Genomic DNA, 17284 nt, shown 5'->3' with positions numbered 1-17284 from the left:
ACAGTGTTGAAATTTGTATTGTTAAACTGCACTCAATCAATTAAAACGATGGCATTTTATAATGAAAACCGACTGTTACTCTCGTTTGGTAATTTGGTTCAGTGCTTTCTACACTTGAATTGTCTTAAATTATTTTCAAATTTTCCTATACAGGATTCGTGGTACCAGTCTTGGCATTTGGTACACTTGACACAGTCTTCATCATCACTGTTGTCGTCAAAATAGTGCCCGTTGCAATATGCACAATAAAAGCTAAGTTATCTTTTCCGTTTTCTTAATCATCTGCGCTTTCTTTTTCGAGAGGTGCCTTTTTAGATTTGTTTGCCCTAGTTGTCTTCTTTGTTGTTCCTTCAGGACATTTTTGCTTTGTTAGCAAGCTAATTAGTTATTTTCCCTGTCATGATTTCGATGAGGTAGTTCTGGTCAGTTAACAGCCTTGCTGTTGTTATCCTTTTAGTTTTTTTTCTTTTGTAGATTTTTCTTTATTTCCGGAATTATTAAATTTTATCAAAATTCTCCCGTTCAGAGTTAGTATTCCTAACTGTATTTACTGTCATTTCTGATTGGTTTCTAATAGCGTCGATCATCGTATATGCTGGACGATCGGGTACGGCATACTGAGACACCCGCGACGACTGCGATGGGTACGTGTTTGTCTGTGTTTCTGCAAATTCCGGTTTGGGGTAGATTGTGGCGTTTCAACCATGGCTGTACTATTTTTGAAATATATCAAAACACGACTCGAGGGAGAAAGGGTCGAGGCGGGGAGTCGGGATCGGACCTTTATCGGGACTATCGTGAGGGTATTTCATTTTTAAGCTCGGGTTTTCTGGAACGAGCTATATTATACACAGGCCATGGGAAGACCCACTATCAACGTATACTAGTGATAGTGGGTCTTCCCATGGATAGAAACAAGTGCCTGTGATATTATCATCGGGATTTCGGGATTTAGTTTAATCGAGACACGCGATATATATGTGTATTTACTCTCGAGATTTCTGGATTTTCGTGATCTATCAGGACTCTAAAATGTTTGAAGACACATACAGTCACAAAAAATGTCTCATCTAACTTTCGTGAATTCAGTATGTCAAAATTTTGAATACAGATTTAGACTGCGAATAAAAAAAATGGCTTAGATAGTTTCTTTTAAGTTTATTTATATTTATATAAAAATTTCTAGATCCCCAAGTGGCAATAGCAAGAAATATCTAATTGCACAATATTGGGCAATAGCAAGAAATTTTCAATTGCACAGTATTGCCAATAGCAAGAAATATTCAATTGTACAGTATTGTCCCGTTTTCAATTCTGGTAACTAATGTAATTACTGTCTCCTCCATGTCTGTCTTGAAAAAATATTAAATAAATAACACTCCTAATGCTCAGATCGGTTGTCACCGTGCAACACAGTTAATAATACCATATAGGAAAAACATAGAACTCCTTTTGTCATAAGACACTGTCAAACATCCAAACATACTATCCAAACTCATCTGTGTCCACACTTGTTTATATACAAAATTTTATCTATCAATATTGGGGCTGAACGAGGGGCTGAACAACACAATGTCTTCAAAGTTTATTAGACGAGATACTGTTCAATGGGAAATAATCCTTACCCCGAAAGGTCAATATCTTATTTTGAATAGATGGCGCCACTGTCCGAACCGGATACAGTGTTGTCAAGTTTAGCAACGATATGTTAACTGAATGAGTTTAGGTAATATTTTAGGCTACACCTTTCAGTGTTGTTATTAAATTGTCAGTTTATTATTTGCAAGAAATAGAATAACAGAAAGTTTATTGGCAGCATCTTCGCTAACCAAGTTTTACAAGAGGGAATTGGATCGTTTTATCAGTTCAACAGTTGATTACTACATAAATTATAGGCACTGGCTACGGTTACATGGAAATGTAACAATAATAAAAATATTATTGTTACATTGGAGACTAATTGCCGGAATGCAAAGTTGGGTGAGGAACCGATTAATTACAAATGTAACAATAATTACTGAGGCTACGGTTACATTTTTGTTACATGAAAAACAGCAATGCACGCTAGATTGATTAAACTTAAATCTTCTATAGTTGTATTGCTTCATTCTTTCATATGTACTAAACAATACTTGTAATTCAATACTGATAAATAATAAAATATTATTATTCAACAAATGGTGTACAACTTGAATAGTTTTACTACATATTAATTGTTTTGATGTTCTTAAAGATACTACTCGAGATTAGGAGTGTGACTGTCAAAGGCGAAAAATATAGTTCAATGGTTTCACTTTTTTAAAGTATTTAACTGCACACCTACTCTTATTACTGTCATTATACTTTGGACCAATTTTGTTTATGGTGAAAAAAATAAAACTTGGGATGCGCTTTAAACGATACTGAAACAATATCAAGACATACATTTCATACAGCCAGGAGTGGAGTCATGTACATATTTACCTTAAAGTTTATATATTAAATTTCCCATGATTTAAAGTAAATTTAAATTCCCATTAAAATATATATTAACTTCCCATTAAAGTATATATTAACTTCCCATTTATGGTTACTATTTGTATATACCTGGTTAACATAAAATTCATGATGAAACCCATAATAAATCATGTAGTTAAGGTGTGATTGAGCCCCTGTATATAGCAACTCCCAAGTTACACCGTATGGTGGTGCGCCTGACAGAGGCGGAACTTACAGATTAGGTAACAGGTAACAGCTTTATAACTTGACTCAAATTGATAATCAAAAGCAAAGTTTGCTAACTGTAACTTAAATACTAAGAAATTCTGTATGTACACGTATCCGTGGAGGACGTAATTTCATTCATCAAAAATGTGTCGGACTTTAAAAACAACTTACTGGATTTGTAGAAATTGTCATTGTAAATAAAAAATTACAGTAAATAAATTGTATGTTATAAATGTATGTAATAAATGTCCTCAACTTTTATTATTTAGTACATATTACTAGTCCCATCGTACATTGCTTTTTTTCATGTAACAATAACGCAATGTAACCGTAGCCTCAATAATTATTGTTACATTCGTAATTAAACCAGTCCTTACCCAACCATGCATTCCGGCATTTAGTCTCCAATGTAACAATAATATTTTTATTATTGTTACATTTCCATGTAACCGTAGCCAGTGCCTAATTTATACCTTGGCTTTATAGTTATACATAATTTGTCTTCAGGTCCTTAAATAAGGCTTCTACTGACCTCTCATCTTGGAATGTCATTATGCAATTTCTCATCCATAATGTTAAATCTGAAGGGTTATTCCACTTATCATTAGCTGCGCAACCGTAGCTCATAGGTCCTTATGTTATTTTTTGACTATTTGCGGACCATAGAGCTACGGATTTTTCCTATTTCAAAACGATCGGAATTGCGACCCAGGTTCAGGTCGCACTTATTTCCCCCAAAAATATTGTTTATAATGCATAAACATCTTGTCATTATATATTGTTCGTTTCGTTAGATATTTTTCTAGGATATGACGTACCTATTTATGTTTGAATATTCATTTCCTTAACACTTTTATCTAATTATTTCTATTTGTATACATTCTCTGCCTATTTTGTTCAGCCATATTGAATCTAATATATCTAGAAAAATATCTAACGAAACCAACTATATATAATGACACGCTGTGCATGCATTATTAACAACATTTTTTTTTTGGAAAGCAAGTGCGACCTGAACCTGGGTCATGTCTATTGTCTCTAATTGAAAAATAGTCCGAGATTACTCTGAGGTCAATCTCTGACGTCCAACATCTGTTTTGCCAGAGAAGCTGGGGCCGTGCGACAGCCCCAGCTTCTCTGGCAAAATAGGCGTTGGACATCAGAGTAATCTCAGACTAATTGAAAAATTATTAACTCTCTGTGTTGTCTACACTGTTCTTTAAATAGTTTTAAAGAGTGACCTCTACTTGTATTAGATGGTGCTAAAGTAAATAGGCTCATCCATTTGATATCATCTATACCATGTAACACTTTGTAGACTTGAATCATTTCTCTTCTGTCTTGACGACATTCAAAGTTTGGTGATCCGGATGAAAACAAGTGCAGTAATTATAAATTTGTAAAATTTACATTTGTATGTGACTGGTCAAATACTTGGAAATTAGAATGTTATGCCACTAAATTAAAAGCATATATTAATCGTGATGATATTGTTGGTCATTGCCAGGATTAATTATTAATACGCACTCATTTTCTAATGAGACTTTAGAATATACTTTACAAATGTACATTCATCAACAAAAATTTTCACTACAGTATGCCCTCAGGCTTTTCTTCATCAGGAAGGTCTAATATTAGTTCAAATAATCTCATTGAAAAGCGTCACAAAAAAATAAATAAAAATCCTTTCAAGAATAGGACTAGATATTTCTTGGCCTGAAGAAAAAAGGGCTTTAACATTTTAAAAAACTCGGACAATAACCAACCAGGACTAGCATTATATTTATATAGCAATAAACTGCATGCACTGTTGCACTCGGTTTATGTTTCGTTTATCTTGTTTTCTGGATTTTTTTCACTCTTTGAGACATTCATTGACTTTGTTTTGCCTGGGACATAACACAAAAAAGAATTCAAAAAGATCCATAAAATTTTAAATGTCAAAATTAAAGCCTTTACATGCTTCAATACAGTGACAGTGTATTCAATTGATTTCAAGTGACATAATTTTGATAATATCACATTCAAGACAGGAAGAAATCCTTGATATTAAAGGGGCACTAGCTACGAGATATATAAGAATCTAATATATTATTTTTTTTGCTCATTCATTAATGAAATCCAAATAGTGAAATAATAATTACTTTTAGCAGCCAGTATGGTTCAATTTTGTCAAAATAAGCAAAATAACATTGATTATGAATTATTCACTTGCAAGTGAATAATTCGACCTCATTGAATCAATATTCATGTGAACTTCAATTTAACCCCTTAACTTGAGATGGATAAAACGTGAATTGTATGTGTGTAGTTATTTAAAGGATAAGAATGTTAACATTGAAAGTGAAACAAGGGTAAATCATTTGATTGACTGATTTGATCCACAAAAAACATTCTTATTCAGGTAAAAGCGATTATAAACACTTACAAAAAATGTATTTCAACTATAATATGAAATTAGATAGACCTAAAATAACCCAACAGCATGAGTTTGCTTCATCTATTTATATCTATATTTATGTTTACATCGCTTATATGGTCATCGAATGACTTTAGAGGTCAACTAGATAATTAATTAGATGGCGTTTTGACTAAAATCCACATGAAAAGAAGCTACATATTTTCATGCCAGTGCCCTGTTTTATTTTAGACTTTTTAGAAGTCCATGTGGATGACAATGTGTTTGGTTTAATTGACATACCTTCTTCTTTTCTTTCTATACAAAACAAATATAACATTAATGTCCTGATAAATTCTTTCATTTGATGACCAGATTAAAAAATGAGTGACAGTATAGTACATGTAATTTCTGGTCATTGTTCCTTCAAAATTATGACCATCTTGCATACTTAGAACATGTTTTTTCATAAATACAGGAAAATTATGTTTATAAGAAAAAATTGTAATTACAATACACACATATATAGAGAAATGTTGTAATAACTATACATAACCTGAAGACAAAATCAGTACAAATGCTTTATTTAAATTTCAATTATTTATTCATAATAAAGTGTATTATATAAAAATTAAGTGCAATTGATTGGATGTAAATGCATGTTTTTGAAATATATATTAAAATATAGTTTTCAAGAAGTTCATAAATACATGATGTATATTCATATATGTGTACATAAACATTTGATTTTCTGCTGTCTACATTTATTTTCTTGGATTTTTTTTCAGTGTTGTCCATTCAAAATGCTGGTATTTTTCTGTATTGTTATATCTACATTAATATGCATACCTTTGTTGATGCGATATTGGATTAAACATCGATCGAAAAATTTACTACCACACTTAAAGAAAAAAGGGGAGATAACTGTTGGATTTTTCCATCCATACTGTAATGCTGGTGGAGGAGGAGAAAGGGTTCTATGGACGGCTATCAGAGCTTTACAAAACAGGTAACTACGGACAGCTATCAGAGCTTTACAAAACAGGTAACTATGGACAGCTATTAGAGCTTTACAAAACAGGTAACTACGGACAGCTATCAGAGCTTTACAAAACAGGTAACTATGGACAGCTAACAGAGCTTTACAAAACAGGTAACTACGGACAGCTATCAGAGCTTTACAAAACAGGTTATTATGGACAGCTATCAGAGCTTTACAAAACAGGTAATTACGGACAGCTATCAGAGCTTTACAAAACAGGTAACTATGGACAGCTATCAGAGCTTTACAAAACAGGTAACTACGGACAGCTATCAGAGCTTTACAAAATAGGTAACTATGGACAGCTATCAGAGCTATACAAAACAGGTAACTATGGACAGCTATCAGAGCTTTACAAAACAGGTAACTATGGACAGCTATCAGAGCTTTACAAAACAGGTAACTATGGACAGCTATCAGAGCTTTACAGAATAGGTAATATATGGACAGCTATCAGAGCTTTACAAAACAGGTTATTATGGACAGCTATCAGAGCTTTACAAAACAGGTAACCTTGGACAGCTATCAGAGCTTTACAAAACAGGTAACTTTGGACAGCTATTAGAGCTTTTCAAAACAGGTAACTATGGACAGCTATTAGAGCTTTTCAAAACAGGTAACTATTGACAGCTATTCAAGGTTTACAGAACAGGTAACTATTGACAGCTATTCAAGGTTTACAGAACAGGTAACTATTGACAGCTATTCAAGGTTTACAGAACAGGTAACTATTGACAGCTATTCAAGGTTTACAGAACAGGACACCATGGACAGCTATCATATAGCTATCATATACAAAGAAGATGTGGTATGATTGCCAATGAGACAACTCTCCACAAGAGACCAAATGACACAGACAGTAAATGAAATAGAACATAAATGTAATTAAATATATAGACAGCTCTCTCACAAGTAAAACTACAACTGTAAAAATATATGAACATACAATACAGGCAATTACAGAGCCTTACAGAAAAAAAATCGTGTTACAGCTTTCAGAGCATACAGATTAGGTTTATATGGACAGTATTTAAAAAAAAAACAGCTTTACAGAGCAGGTTCTAATCTTGCACATACATGTATGATATATATGCAATAAAATTGTTAATAATTTTTTTTTAAACCAGACTGAACAAAAGTTTGTCATTGATATTATTAATGACTACTGCTCCTACAACAACAAAATAAGGACAAAATATTACACCAAAAAACTTTAAATTGTTTTTGTCTAGCCTGCAACTTTTGTCGCAGAAAGCTCGACTTAGGGATAGTGAGGCGGGGTGGCAGCTTTTGCTTACTTCTTAAAAGCTTTATATTTTAAAAGATGGAAGACCTGGATGCTTCATACTTTGTATATAGATGCCTCATGTTATGAAGTTTCTGTCATTCACATGTCCAATGTCCTTGACCTCATTTTCATGGTTCATAGACTTGAAAAAAAGTTCAGATTTTTTGTAATGTTAAATTCTCTCTTATTATAAGTAATAGAATAACTGTGTTTGGTATGTGCATACCTTGCAAGGTCCTCGTGCCCATCAGACAGTTTTCACTTGACCTCGACCTCATTTCATGGATCAGTGAACAAGGTTAAGTTTTGGTGGTCAAGTCCATATCTCAGATACTATAAGCAATAGGTCTTGTATATTCAATGTATGGAAGGACTTTAAGGTGTACATGTCCAACTGGCATGTGTCATCTGACCTTGACCTCATTTTTATGGTTCAGTGGTTATAGTTAAGTTTTTGTGTTTTGGTCTGTTTTTTTAGCTCACCTGGCCAGAAGGGCCAAGTGATCTTTTCCCATCACTTTGCGTCCATCGTCCATCGTCGTTGTTAACTTTTACAAAAATCTTCTCCGCTGAAACTACTGGGCCAAATTAAAGCAAACTTGGCCACAATCATCATTAGGGTATCTAGTTTAAAAAATGTGTCCGGTGACCCGGCCAACCAACCAAGATGGCCGCCATGGCTAAAAATAGAACATAGGGGTAAAATGCAGTTTTTGGCTTATAACTCAAAAACCAAAGTATTTAGAGCAAATCTGACAGGAGTAAAATGGTTTATCAGGTCAAGATCTATCTGCCCTGAAATTTTCAGATGAATCGGACAACCCGCTGTTGGGTTGCTGCCCCTGAATTGGTAATTTTAAGGAAATTTTGCTGTTTTTAACCGGATTTTTGTGACAAAAATGTCGGTTATTGCTTTGGGGATGTACGGCGGGCGGCAATCAAATGTTGTCCGTGCATTAACTCATGAACCGTTCAACCAAAGCTTTTAAAATTTTAATATGTTATTACTGACAACTATACGAAGGTCAAGTTCAATAATGGCGATTTTGACTTTTACCGTTCAGGAGTTATGGTTCTTGAAAGATTGAAAAATGGAGTTTCCAGTCGTGTTTGTGCATTTACGCATGAACTGTTCTACCAAAGCTTCCCAAATTTTAATATGTTGTTACTGATGACAGAATGGAGGTCAAGTTCAATAATGACGATTTTGACTTTTACCATTCAGGAGTTATGGTTCTTGAAAGATTGAAAAATGGTGTTTCCCGTCGTGTCCGTGCATTTTCTCATGAACCATTCAACCAAATTTTTGAAATTTTAATATGATGTTACTGATGACAAAATAGAGGTCAAGTTCAATAATGACGATTTTGACTTTTACCGTTCAGGAGTTATGGTTCTTGAAAGATTGAAAAATGGAGTTTCCAGTCGTGTCCGTGCATTTATGCATGAACTGTTCTACCAAAGCTTCCGAAATTTTAATATGCTGTTACTGATGACAAAATGGAGGTCAAGTTTAATAATGACGATTTTGACTTTTACCATTCAGGAGTTATGGTTCTTGAAAGATTGAAAAATGGTGTTTCCCGTCGTGTCCGTGCATTTTCTCATGAACCATTCAACCAAAGCTTTTGAAATTTTAATATGATGTTACTGATGACAAAATAGAGGTCAAGTTCAATAATGACAATTTTGACTTTTACCGTTCAGGAGTTATGGTTCTTGAAAGATCGTAAAATGGTGTTTCCATTCACGTTGTTGTATTTACTCATGAACCTTTCAATCTAAGCTTTTCAAATTTTAATATGTTGATACATCTGATGACAAAATGGAGGTCAAATTTGATATTGACGATTTTCACTTTCACCATTCATCAGTAATGGTTCTTGTGATATTGCCAGGACACAAATAAATGTTAATAAATCCGGTTTGCTGTCGTTGTGACAGCCTCTTGTTGGTTATTATCTTGAATATTATTATAGATAGAGATAAACTGTAAACAGCAATAATGTTCAGCAAAGTAAGATTTACAAGTAAGTCAATGTGACCGAAATGGTCAGTTGACCCCTTTAGGAGTAATTGCCCTTTATAGTCGATTTTAAACCATTTTCCGTAAATCTTTTACAAAAATCTTCTCCTCTGAAACTACTGCGTCAAATTAATCCAAACTTAGCCACAATCATCTTTGGGGTATTTAGTTTAAAAAATGTGTCCAGTGACCCGGCCATCAAATCAAGATGGCCGCCACAGCTAAAATAGAACATAGGGGTAAAATGCAGTTTTTGGCTTATAACTCAAAAACCAAAGCATTTAGAGCAAATCTGACATGGGTTAAAATTGTTTATCAGGTCAAGATCTATCTGCCCTGAAATTTTCAGATGAATCAGACAACCTGTTGTTGGGTTGCTGCCCCTGAATCGGTAATTTTAAGGAAATTTTGCTGTTTTTGGTTATTATCTTGAATATTATTATAGATAGAGATAAACTGTAAACAGCAATAATGTTCAGTCAGCAAAGTAAGATTTACAAATAAGTCAACATGACCGAAATGGTCAATTCACCACCGAAGGAGTTATTGTCCTTTATAGTCAATTTTTAACAATTTTCATAAAATTTTGTAAATTTTTATTAACATTTTCCACTGAAACTACTGGGCCAAGTTCATTATAGATAGAGATAATTGTAAGCAGCAAGACTGTTTAGTAAAGTAAGATGTACAAAAACATCACCATCACCAAAACACAATTTTGTCATGAATCCATCTGCTTCCTTTGTTTAATATTCACATAGACCAAGGTGAGCGACATAGGCTCTAAAACACAGGCTCTTTAGAGCCTCTAGTCTTATACTGTATGCAATAGGACTACTATATTTGATGTATGGAATGATTGTAAGGTGCACATGTCTAGCTGGCAGATGTCATCTGACCTTGACCTCATTTTCATGGTTCAGTGGTCAAAGTTAAGTTTTTGAGTTTTGGTCTTTTTTTTTCTAATACTATATGCAATAGATCAACTATATTTGGTGTATGGAAATATCTTATGTCATACACCAAATATATGTCAGTGGTGCAGGTTTTATTTTTCCTTGACCTTATTGTCACAATTCATTGCTCAGTGTTAAATTTTTGTGTTTTGGTCTGTTTTTCTTAAACTATAAGTAATAGGTAAACTATATTTGTTATATGGATGAATTGTTAGCTGTTCATGTCTGCCTGGCATGGTGTATCTGACCTTCACCTCATTTTCATGGTTCAATGGTCAATGTTTAGTTTTCTTGGTTAATGTGACGTTTGTAATAAAGCTTTACATTTGAGATTATCAACATAATATCAATGATTATTAAAGAATGCGAGACATTTCAGCCTGTGCACTCTTGTGTTCATTTTCCATGGAGTTGTCACTTTAACTTGGACTTATTAGTTTGAATATCCCCTTTGTGTCTTTGGGTTCTCTTTTGAATTTTAATGACCCGATAAATTCCGTATTAGGACAACTGAACACTGTGTAACGAATTTATCCTGATTTTGTTATATTACATATTATTATATTCAAATTCTATTTTAGGACAATATCAATAATATATTATAGATATTTAATCTAAAACTGTGAAAAAATAAAAATATTATGATTATAAAGCAACTCATTTTTTTTATTAGGTCAATGGTATAAGGGAGATAATTCCAATTGACGTGATAAAAAATTGTACTGAAATTTATTAGGACAATATCAGCCAATCAAATTGCGAGAAATTACTCTAAATCAGGATACATTTATTTGTCTGTAATATAGTATTCATTCAAAAGTCTTCTTGATATCAAATATCTTCTATATTGGTTTGACTCAAGTACTGAAATTAGTCATTGTTCCTGTTAGCTTCTTCTTCTGTTAGCAATGAGGCTTTAAACTTTCTTTTATACAATGTACATGTATTGTGAAATACTTTTTTTTACTGTGAACTGTGTTTTCTTGTCTTTCCAGATATCCCAGAATTCAATGTATTGTTTACACAGGAGATACAGAAGCTACTGGATCCGACATATTACAGAGAGCCAAACAGAGGTTTAACATCAGTATCCCATCTACAGTAGAGTTTGTGTTTCTAACAAAAAGATATTTGGTAGAAGCTGAGAAGTATCCCTACTTTACATTGCTAGGACAGAGTTTAGGGTCTATGGTGTTAGGATGGGAAGCTTTGATGAAGTATGTTCCTGATATTTACATTGATACTATGGGTTATGCCTTTACCTTGCCATTGTTTAAGTATTTAGGAGGATGTCAGACAGTGAGTTATGTTCATTATCCTACCATCAGTACGGACATGTTACAACGTGTATCAGATAGAACCCAATCACACAATAACGCTTCATTCATCTCACAAAGTCCAACACTTAGCTGGGCTAAAACTCAATATTATAAAATGTTTGCATACTTGTATGGAATAATGGGTAGGCGGTCAGACAAAGTTATGGTAAATTCTACATGGACATTTAATCACATCCAAAAGCTATGGAAAGTTGCTGACAGAACATACATTATCTATCCTCCATGTGATATTTCAGAGTTTACCAAAATTCCTCTAACAAACTGTCATGTGCAGAAAACAATAGTTTCTATTGCACAGTTTAGACCAGAAAAGGACCATGGTTTGCAGATACGATCATTTTCTAAATTCCTTAAAAGTCATTCAAAAGATAAACAGATTTACAAGCTACTTTTAGTTGGAAGTTGTCGCAATGAAGGAGACTCAACAAGAGTGAAAGAACTAAGAGATTTATGTACCATGTTGAACATTGAAGATAATGTAGAATTTAAATTAAATGTTAGTTTTGAAGAGCTTAAAGATTTGATGTCGACTTCTGTCATTGGAATTCATACTATGTGGAATGAACATTTTGGCATAGGTAAATACTTGAATTACTTGAATTATATTGACCAAACTGAATTTGGCAAAAATAATTCATTTCACATATTCACACATTTTGTTAAAAGCAATACTTATTTTTATTTATATATTTTTAATCAAATTATCTTACAGTGACTTGACTGTTAGTGTTTCTATCCACCAATTGCAACTCATTCAAAATTTTGACCAAATTGCAATTTGTTTTATAAAATCAAATTGTTCAACTGGTCAGAATATTGAACAAATTGTTCAGTCAAAATGTGAAAGTGCAAGGTGATAAAATAAAATATACTTACAATCCTATAAGACTTTAACTCCACTTTAATGATGTTATTACTAAATTTGTCTATCAATCTGTATAGTTATATTATAGCCATTACCATACTAAAGGTAAAATGTTTTATTTTGAATTGCTATAAAAATGTCCAAACTAAGCTTTTATATAGTAATGGCTATAATATAACTGTACAGATTGATTGACTGATTTAGTAATACCATCAATAAAGTGGAGTTAGGGGTCATCCATAATTGTCAACCATTTTCCAAAGTGTACAAAACGTACACTTGGGGGGAGGAGGTTAAAAAATCAACATTTTTACCGTACGCTTTTTTTTTATTTCCAGAATTTATTTCATTTCCGTAGGTCAATGTATAAAATCGAGAATTGGCTTGGGTGTGTTTCACTTCTTATTTCTTCTTTATTATTTTCACTTGATGATATTTATTTCGATATCATAATTCTCCTCAATCCGGATTGAACGATTAAAAGATCAAATCATATGAAAACTAAATCTTTCAAAAATGTAAACTTGTAAAAAAATTTAAACAAAAAGTTTGCAAGCATTTCTCAGTACCCCCGATTGTCAATTTCACCTGCTTTATTATAAATCGTTATCGTTTCACTCTGTTTAATAAACAAAACTGATGGAAACACTAAATTCTTTGAATGTTTTGATTTTGACAAGACGCCATTTTGTGAAAAGATTTTAAACTGGTCCTTCGATTAATTTCCTTGTAATGTATTCCAAAACAGTAAACCAATAAAATGGAAGTAAACTTATTTTTCTTAGTATAAGCCTCCTTTAATTACGAGCACTTCCATATATATGAAGTTTAACCTTAACCTTAAAAATTATCCAAAATATGTACACGTTACAGTATATATACATAAACGATAATAGTGCCATGAATGGCATATTTACAAGGACCTTTTAAATAGAAATACAGGCAGGAAATTAAAAAACTTAAAAATTTTTAAAACATTACACTTTTATTGATTGCTGTCTTGAGCTCTGATTCAATCAACAACTGTCAGTCCATACTTAACCAATGCAATATAACCATGCATTTCCCTTTCTTTGATTCTTAGCATAGTTTATGTGCCCTTTTGTTAATCTTTTGCATGCTCTAGGTGCCCTTTTTCATTGGAGTTCCCACTGTGTGATAGGGGAACTCTTTATTCTAACAAAACACAAGCATCACAGATAGATGTCATCAAATAAAACAGTCAGATATGTTTTAGTTTATTTTCAATGCAAATTTTTTATATTAAACTAAAATATAATAAACAGGATCTTCTTTTTATTAAGAATGATTGATTCCTCTCTTGAAATCTGAAAATGGTTGATGTACACTTTTTGAGGGAGGGTGGGGGGTCTGAAAAAGTGTACGTTTTGTACACTTTGGAAAATGGTTGACAATTATGGATGACCCCTTAAAGTCTTGTGGTTTTCTACAGCAGTTGGTTCAAATTTCTGACCAGTTGAACAATTTGGTTTAATAAAACAAATTGCAATTTGGTCAAAATTTTGAATGAATTGCAATTGGTGGATAGCAACACTTAGGCAGCAACCATTTGATTTTCGGGGGGGGGGGGGGGGGCTATGTTTTTTTTTTCTGGACAAATTTTTTTTCGCCTGCCGCGAGAAAAAAATAATTTGTTTTTGATTCTGAGAAAAAAAAATTGTTTGTTTCACCCCAGCTGCCACTATATGTAATGCTAAAATTGAAAGAAAAAAATTGTTTTTGACTTGTCGCGAAAAAAATAGATTGTTTTTCGCCGCAAGCGAAAAAAAAAATTTGTCCAGAAAAAAAACCATAGCCCCCCCAGAAAATCAAATGGTTGCTGCCTAAACAGTACCGGGGTATGTGAGATTTTGACTATTTTTATACGACCGCAAAATTTGAAAAATTTTTCGTCGTATATTGCTATCACATTGGCGTCGTCGTCTGCGTCGTCGTCGTCGGCGTCGTCGTCGTCGTCCGAATACTTTTAGTTTTCGCACTCTAACTTTAGTAAAAGTGAATAGAAATCTATGAAATTTTAACACAAGGTTTATGACCACAAAAGGAAGGTTGGGATTGATTTTGGGAGTTTTAGTCCCAACATTTTAGGAATTAGGGGCCAAAAAGGGCCCAAATAAGCATTTTCTTGGTTTTCGCACTATAACTTTAGTTTAAGTAAATAGAAATCTATGAAATTTTGACATAAGGTTTATGACCACAAAAGAAAGGTTGGGATTGATTTTGGGAGTTTTGGTTCCAACAGTTTAGGAATTAGGGGCCAAAAAAGGGCCCAAATAAGCATTATTCTTGGTTTTCGCACAATAACTTTAGTTTAAGTAAATAGAAATCAATGAAATTTAAACACAATGTTTATGACCACAAAAGGAAGGTTGGTATTGATTTTGGGAGTTTAGGTCCCAACAGTTTAGGAATTAGGGGCCAAAAAGGGACCCAAATAAGCATTTTTCTTGGTTTTCGCACCATAACTTTAGTATAAGTAAATAGAAATCTATGAAATTTAAACACAAGGTTTATGACCATAAAAGGAAGGTTGGTATTGATTTTGGGAGTTTTGGTCCCAACAGTTGAGGAATAAAGGGCCCAAAGGGTCCAGATTTAAACTTTGTTTGATTTTATCAAAAATTGAATAATTGGGGTTCTTTGATATGCCGAATCTAACAGTGTATGTAGATTCTTAATTTTTGGTCCCGTTTTCAAATTGGTCTACATTAAGGTCCAAAGGGTCCAAAATTAAACTTAGTTTGATTTTAACAAAAATTGAATCCTTGGGGTTCTTTGATATGCTGAATCTAAAAATGTACTTAGATTTTTTATTATTGGCCCAGTTTTCAAGTTGGTCCAAATCGGGGTCCAAAATTAAACTTTGTTTGATTTCATCAAAAATTGAATAATTGGGGTTCTTTGATATGCCAAATCTAACTGTGTATGTAGATTCTTAATTTTTGGTCCCGTTTTAAAATTGGTTTACATTAACGTCCAAAGGGTCCAAAATTAAACTAAGTTTGATTTTAACAAAAATTGAATTCTTGGGCCTCTTTGATATGCTGAATCTAAACATGTACTTAGATTTTTGATTATGGGCCCAGTTTTCAAGTTGGTCCAAATCAGGATCCAAAATTATTATATTAAGTATTGTGCAATAGCAAGAAATTTTCAATTGCACAGTATTCAGCAATAGCAAGAAATCTTCAATTGCACAGTATTGTGCAATAGCAAGAAATCTTCAATTGCACAGTATTGTGCAATAGCAAATATTTTCAATTGCACAGTATTGCACAATAGCAAGAAATATCTAATTGCACAATATTGTGCAATAGCAAGAAATTCCAATTGGATTTCAATTGGAGTTATCTTTCTTTGTCCAGAATAGTAGTTGAATCAACTTAAATCATTGTTTTATACAATATACAATGTATATTCACTTTTACTACCAACTGATAGATTAAAACAATCTTTACCATTCAGTGATAACAAGCACTTTTTTTACATTTTAATATTTTATGATGTATTTAAATGAGTAGTTATTGTTGCAAACTTCATTATAAATTTGAATTGAGATCAGTTTTGAAATAAGGGAAAGGGGGATGTGAAAAAAAAATTGGAGGGTCAATTTTTTTCATTTCAGATTTCATAAATAAAAAGAATATTTCTTCAAACATTTTTTTGAGAGGATTAATATTCAACAGCATAGTGAATTGCTCAAAGGCAAACATTTTTTTTTAAGTTCATTAGACCACATTCATTCTGTGTCAGAAACCTATGCTGTGTCAACTATTTAATCACAATCCAAATTTAGAGCTGAATCCAGCTTGAATGTTGTGTCCATACTTGCCCCAACCGTTCAGGGTTCAACCTCTGCGGTCGTATAAAGCTGCGCCCTGCGGAGCATCTGGTTTATATGAGCGTCACTGATAAGTCTTATGTAGACAAAAAGACCATTGGATTATCAAATTTGTACCTTTAATTACTATTTCAGGAGTTGTGGAGTTAATGGCAGCAGGAACTATTATATTAGCCCATAATTCTGGTGGCCCAAAGCTTGACATTGTCACAGACTATAATCATCAAAAGACAGGATATCTGGCAGAGGATGTAGATTCTTATTCTGCAGCCATGGAAACAATATTAAATTTAAAAGATGAGGAAAGTCTGGTCATTAGACAAAATGCTAGACTATCTGTAGAAAGATTCAGTGAAGGTGAATTTGAGAGAGGATTTTTGATGGTGTGTGAATCGCTTTTACAAAAAGATCCATAAAGTATTTCATTGAATTCTATAAATTTTTGCATTGATTGCCTTTGCTAATGCCATTTTGAAAATCCTTTTAAATATTTATTTTTCTTTTTGAAGCATCACAATATTTTAAGAGCAAATGATTCAGTGTTGACCCCTATATGATTTTTTCATTACTATTTGCACACACACATTTTTTTGCCTAGTCAATTAAAATACCGCTAGGTAATAAAAAAAAATCCTTTTAGAGATAATTGGGATTGAAATTGAAATGTTAGACAATTGCTCTTATTTGTGTTTCTTGCAATTGTCTATCTTTTGGACAGACATAACATTTTTGTTTAAAAAAATAAACATGAATTAAAACATTGGTTTTGATTGTTATTGTCTTTTACGAAAATAAACCAAG

The 17284-nt window shown here is 32.8% G+C and overlaps 1 protein-coding gene across 1 annotated transcript; it reads left to right on the top strand.

Moving 5' to 3' along the window:
• Nucleotides 1-1868: 1868 nt before the first annotated feature.
• LOC143042513 (GDP-Man:Man(3)GlcNAc(2)-PP-Dol alpha-1,2-mannosyltransferase-like) lies at nt 1869-16758 on the top strand. Its single transcript, XM_076214863.1, has 4 exons — nt 1869-1980; nt 5893-6113; nt 11412-11633; nt 16619-16758. The coding sequence occupies exons 1-4, from the start codon at nt 1969-1971 to the stop codon at nt 16662-16664; spliced, it is 501 nt and encodes a 166-aa protein (XP_076070978.1). The 5' UTR covers nt 1869-1968; the 3' UTR covers nt 16665-16758.
• The last annotated feature ends 526 nt before the right edge of the window (nt 16759-17284 follow it).

Source organism: Mytilus galloprovincialis, chromosome 8 (genome assembly GCF_965363235.1).
Source record: "Mytilus galloprovincialis chromosome 8, xbMytGall1.hap1.1, whole genome shotgun sequence".
Classification (NCBI taxonomy): Eukaryota; Metazoa; Mollusca; class Bivalvia; order Mytilida; family Mytilidae; genus Mytilus; species Mytilus galloprovincialis.
Note: the sequence above shows the minus strand (reverse complement) of the source record. Positions and strands in the feature narration are given on the sequence as shown.

What these genes read in the sequence shown, in the direction of transcription:
- LOC143042513 (XM_076214863.1), top strand. An exon ending in ATCAGAGCTTTACAAAACAG is followed by an intron (nt 6,114 to 11,411) that starts GTAACTACGGAC and finishes TTGTCTTTCCAG; the next exon opens with ATATCCCAGAATTCAATGTA. An exon ending in GGATGGGAAGCTTTGATGAA is followed by an intron (nt 11,634 to 16,618) that starts GTATGTTCCTGA and finishes TTACTATTTCAG; the next exon opens with GAGTTGTGGAGTTAATGGCA.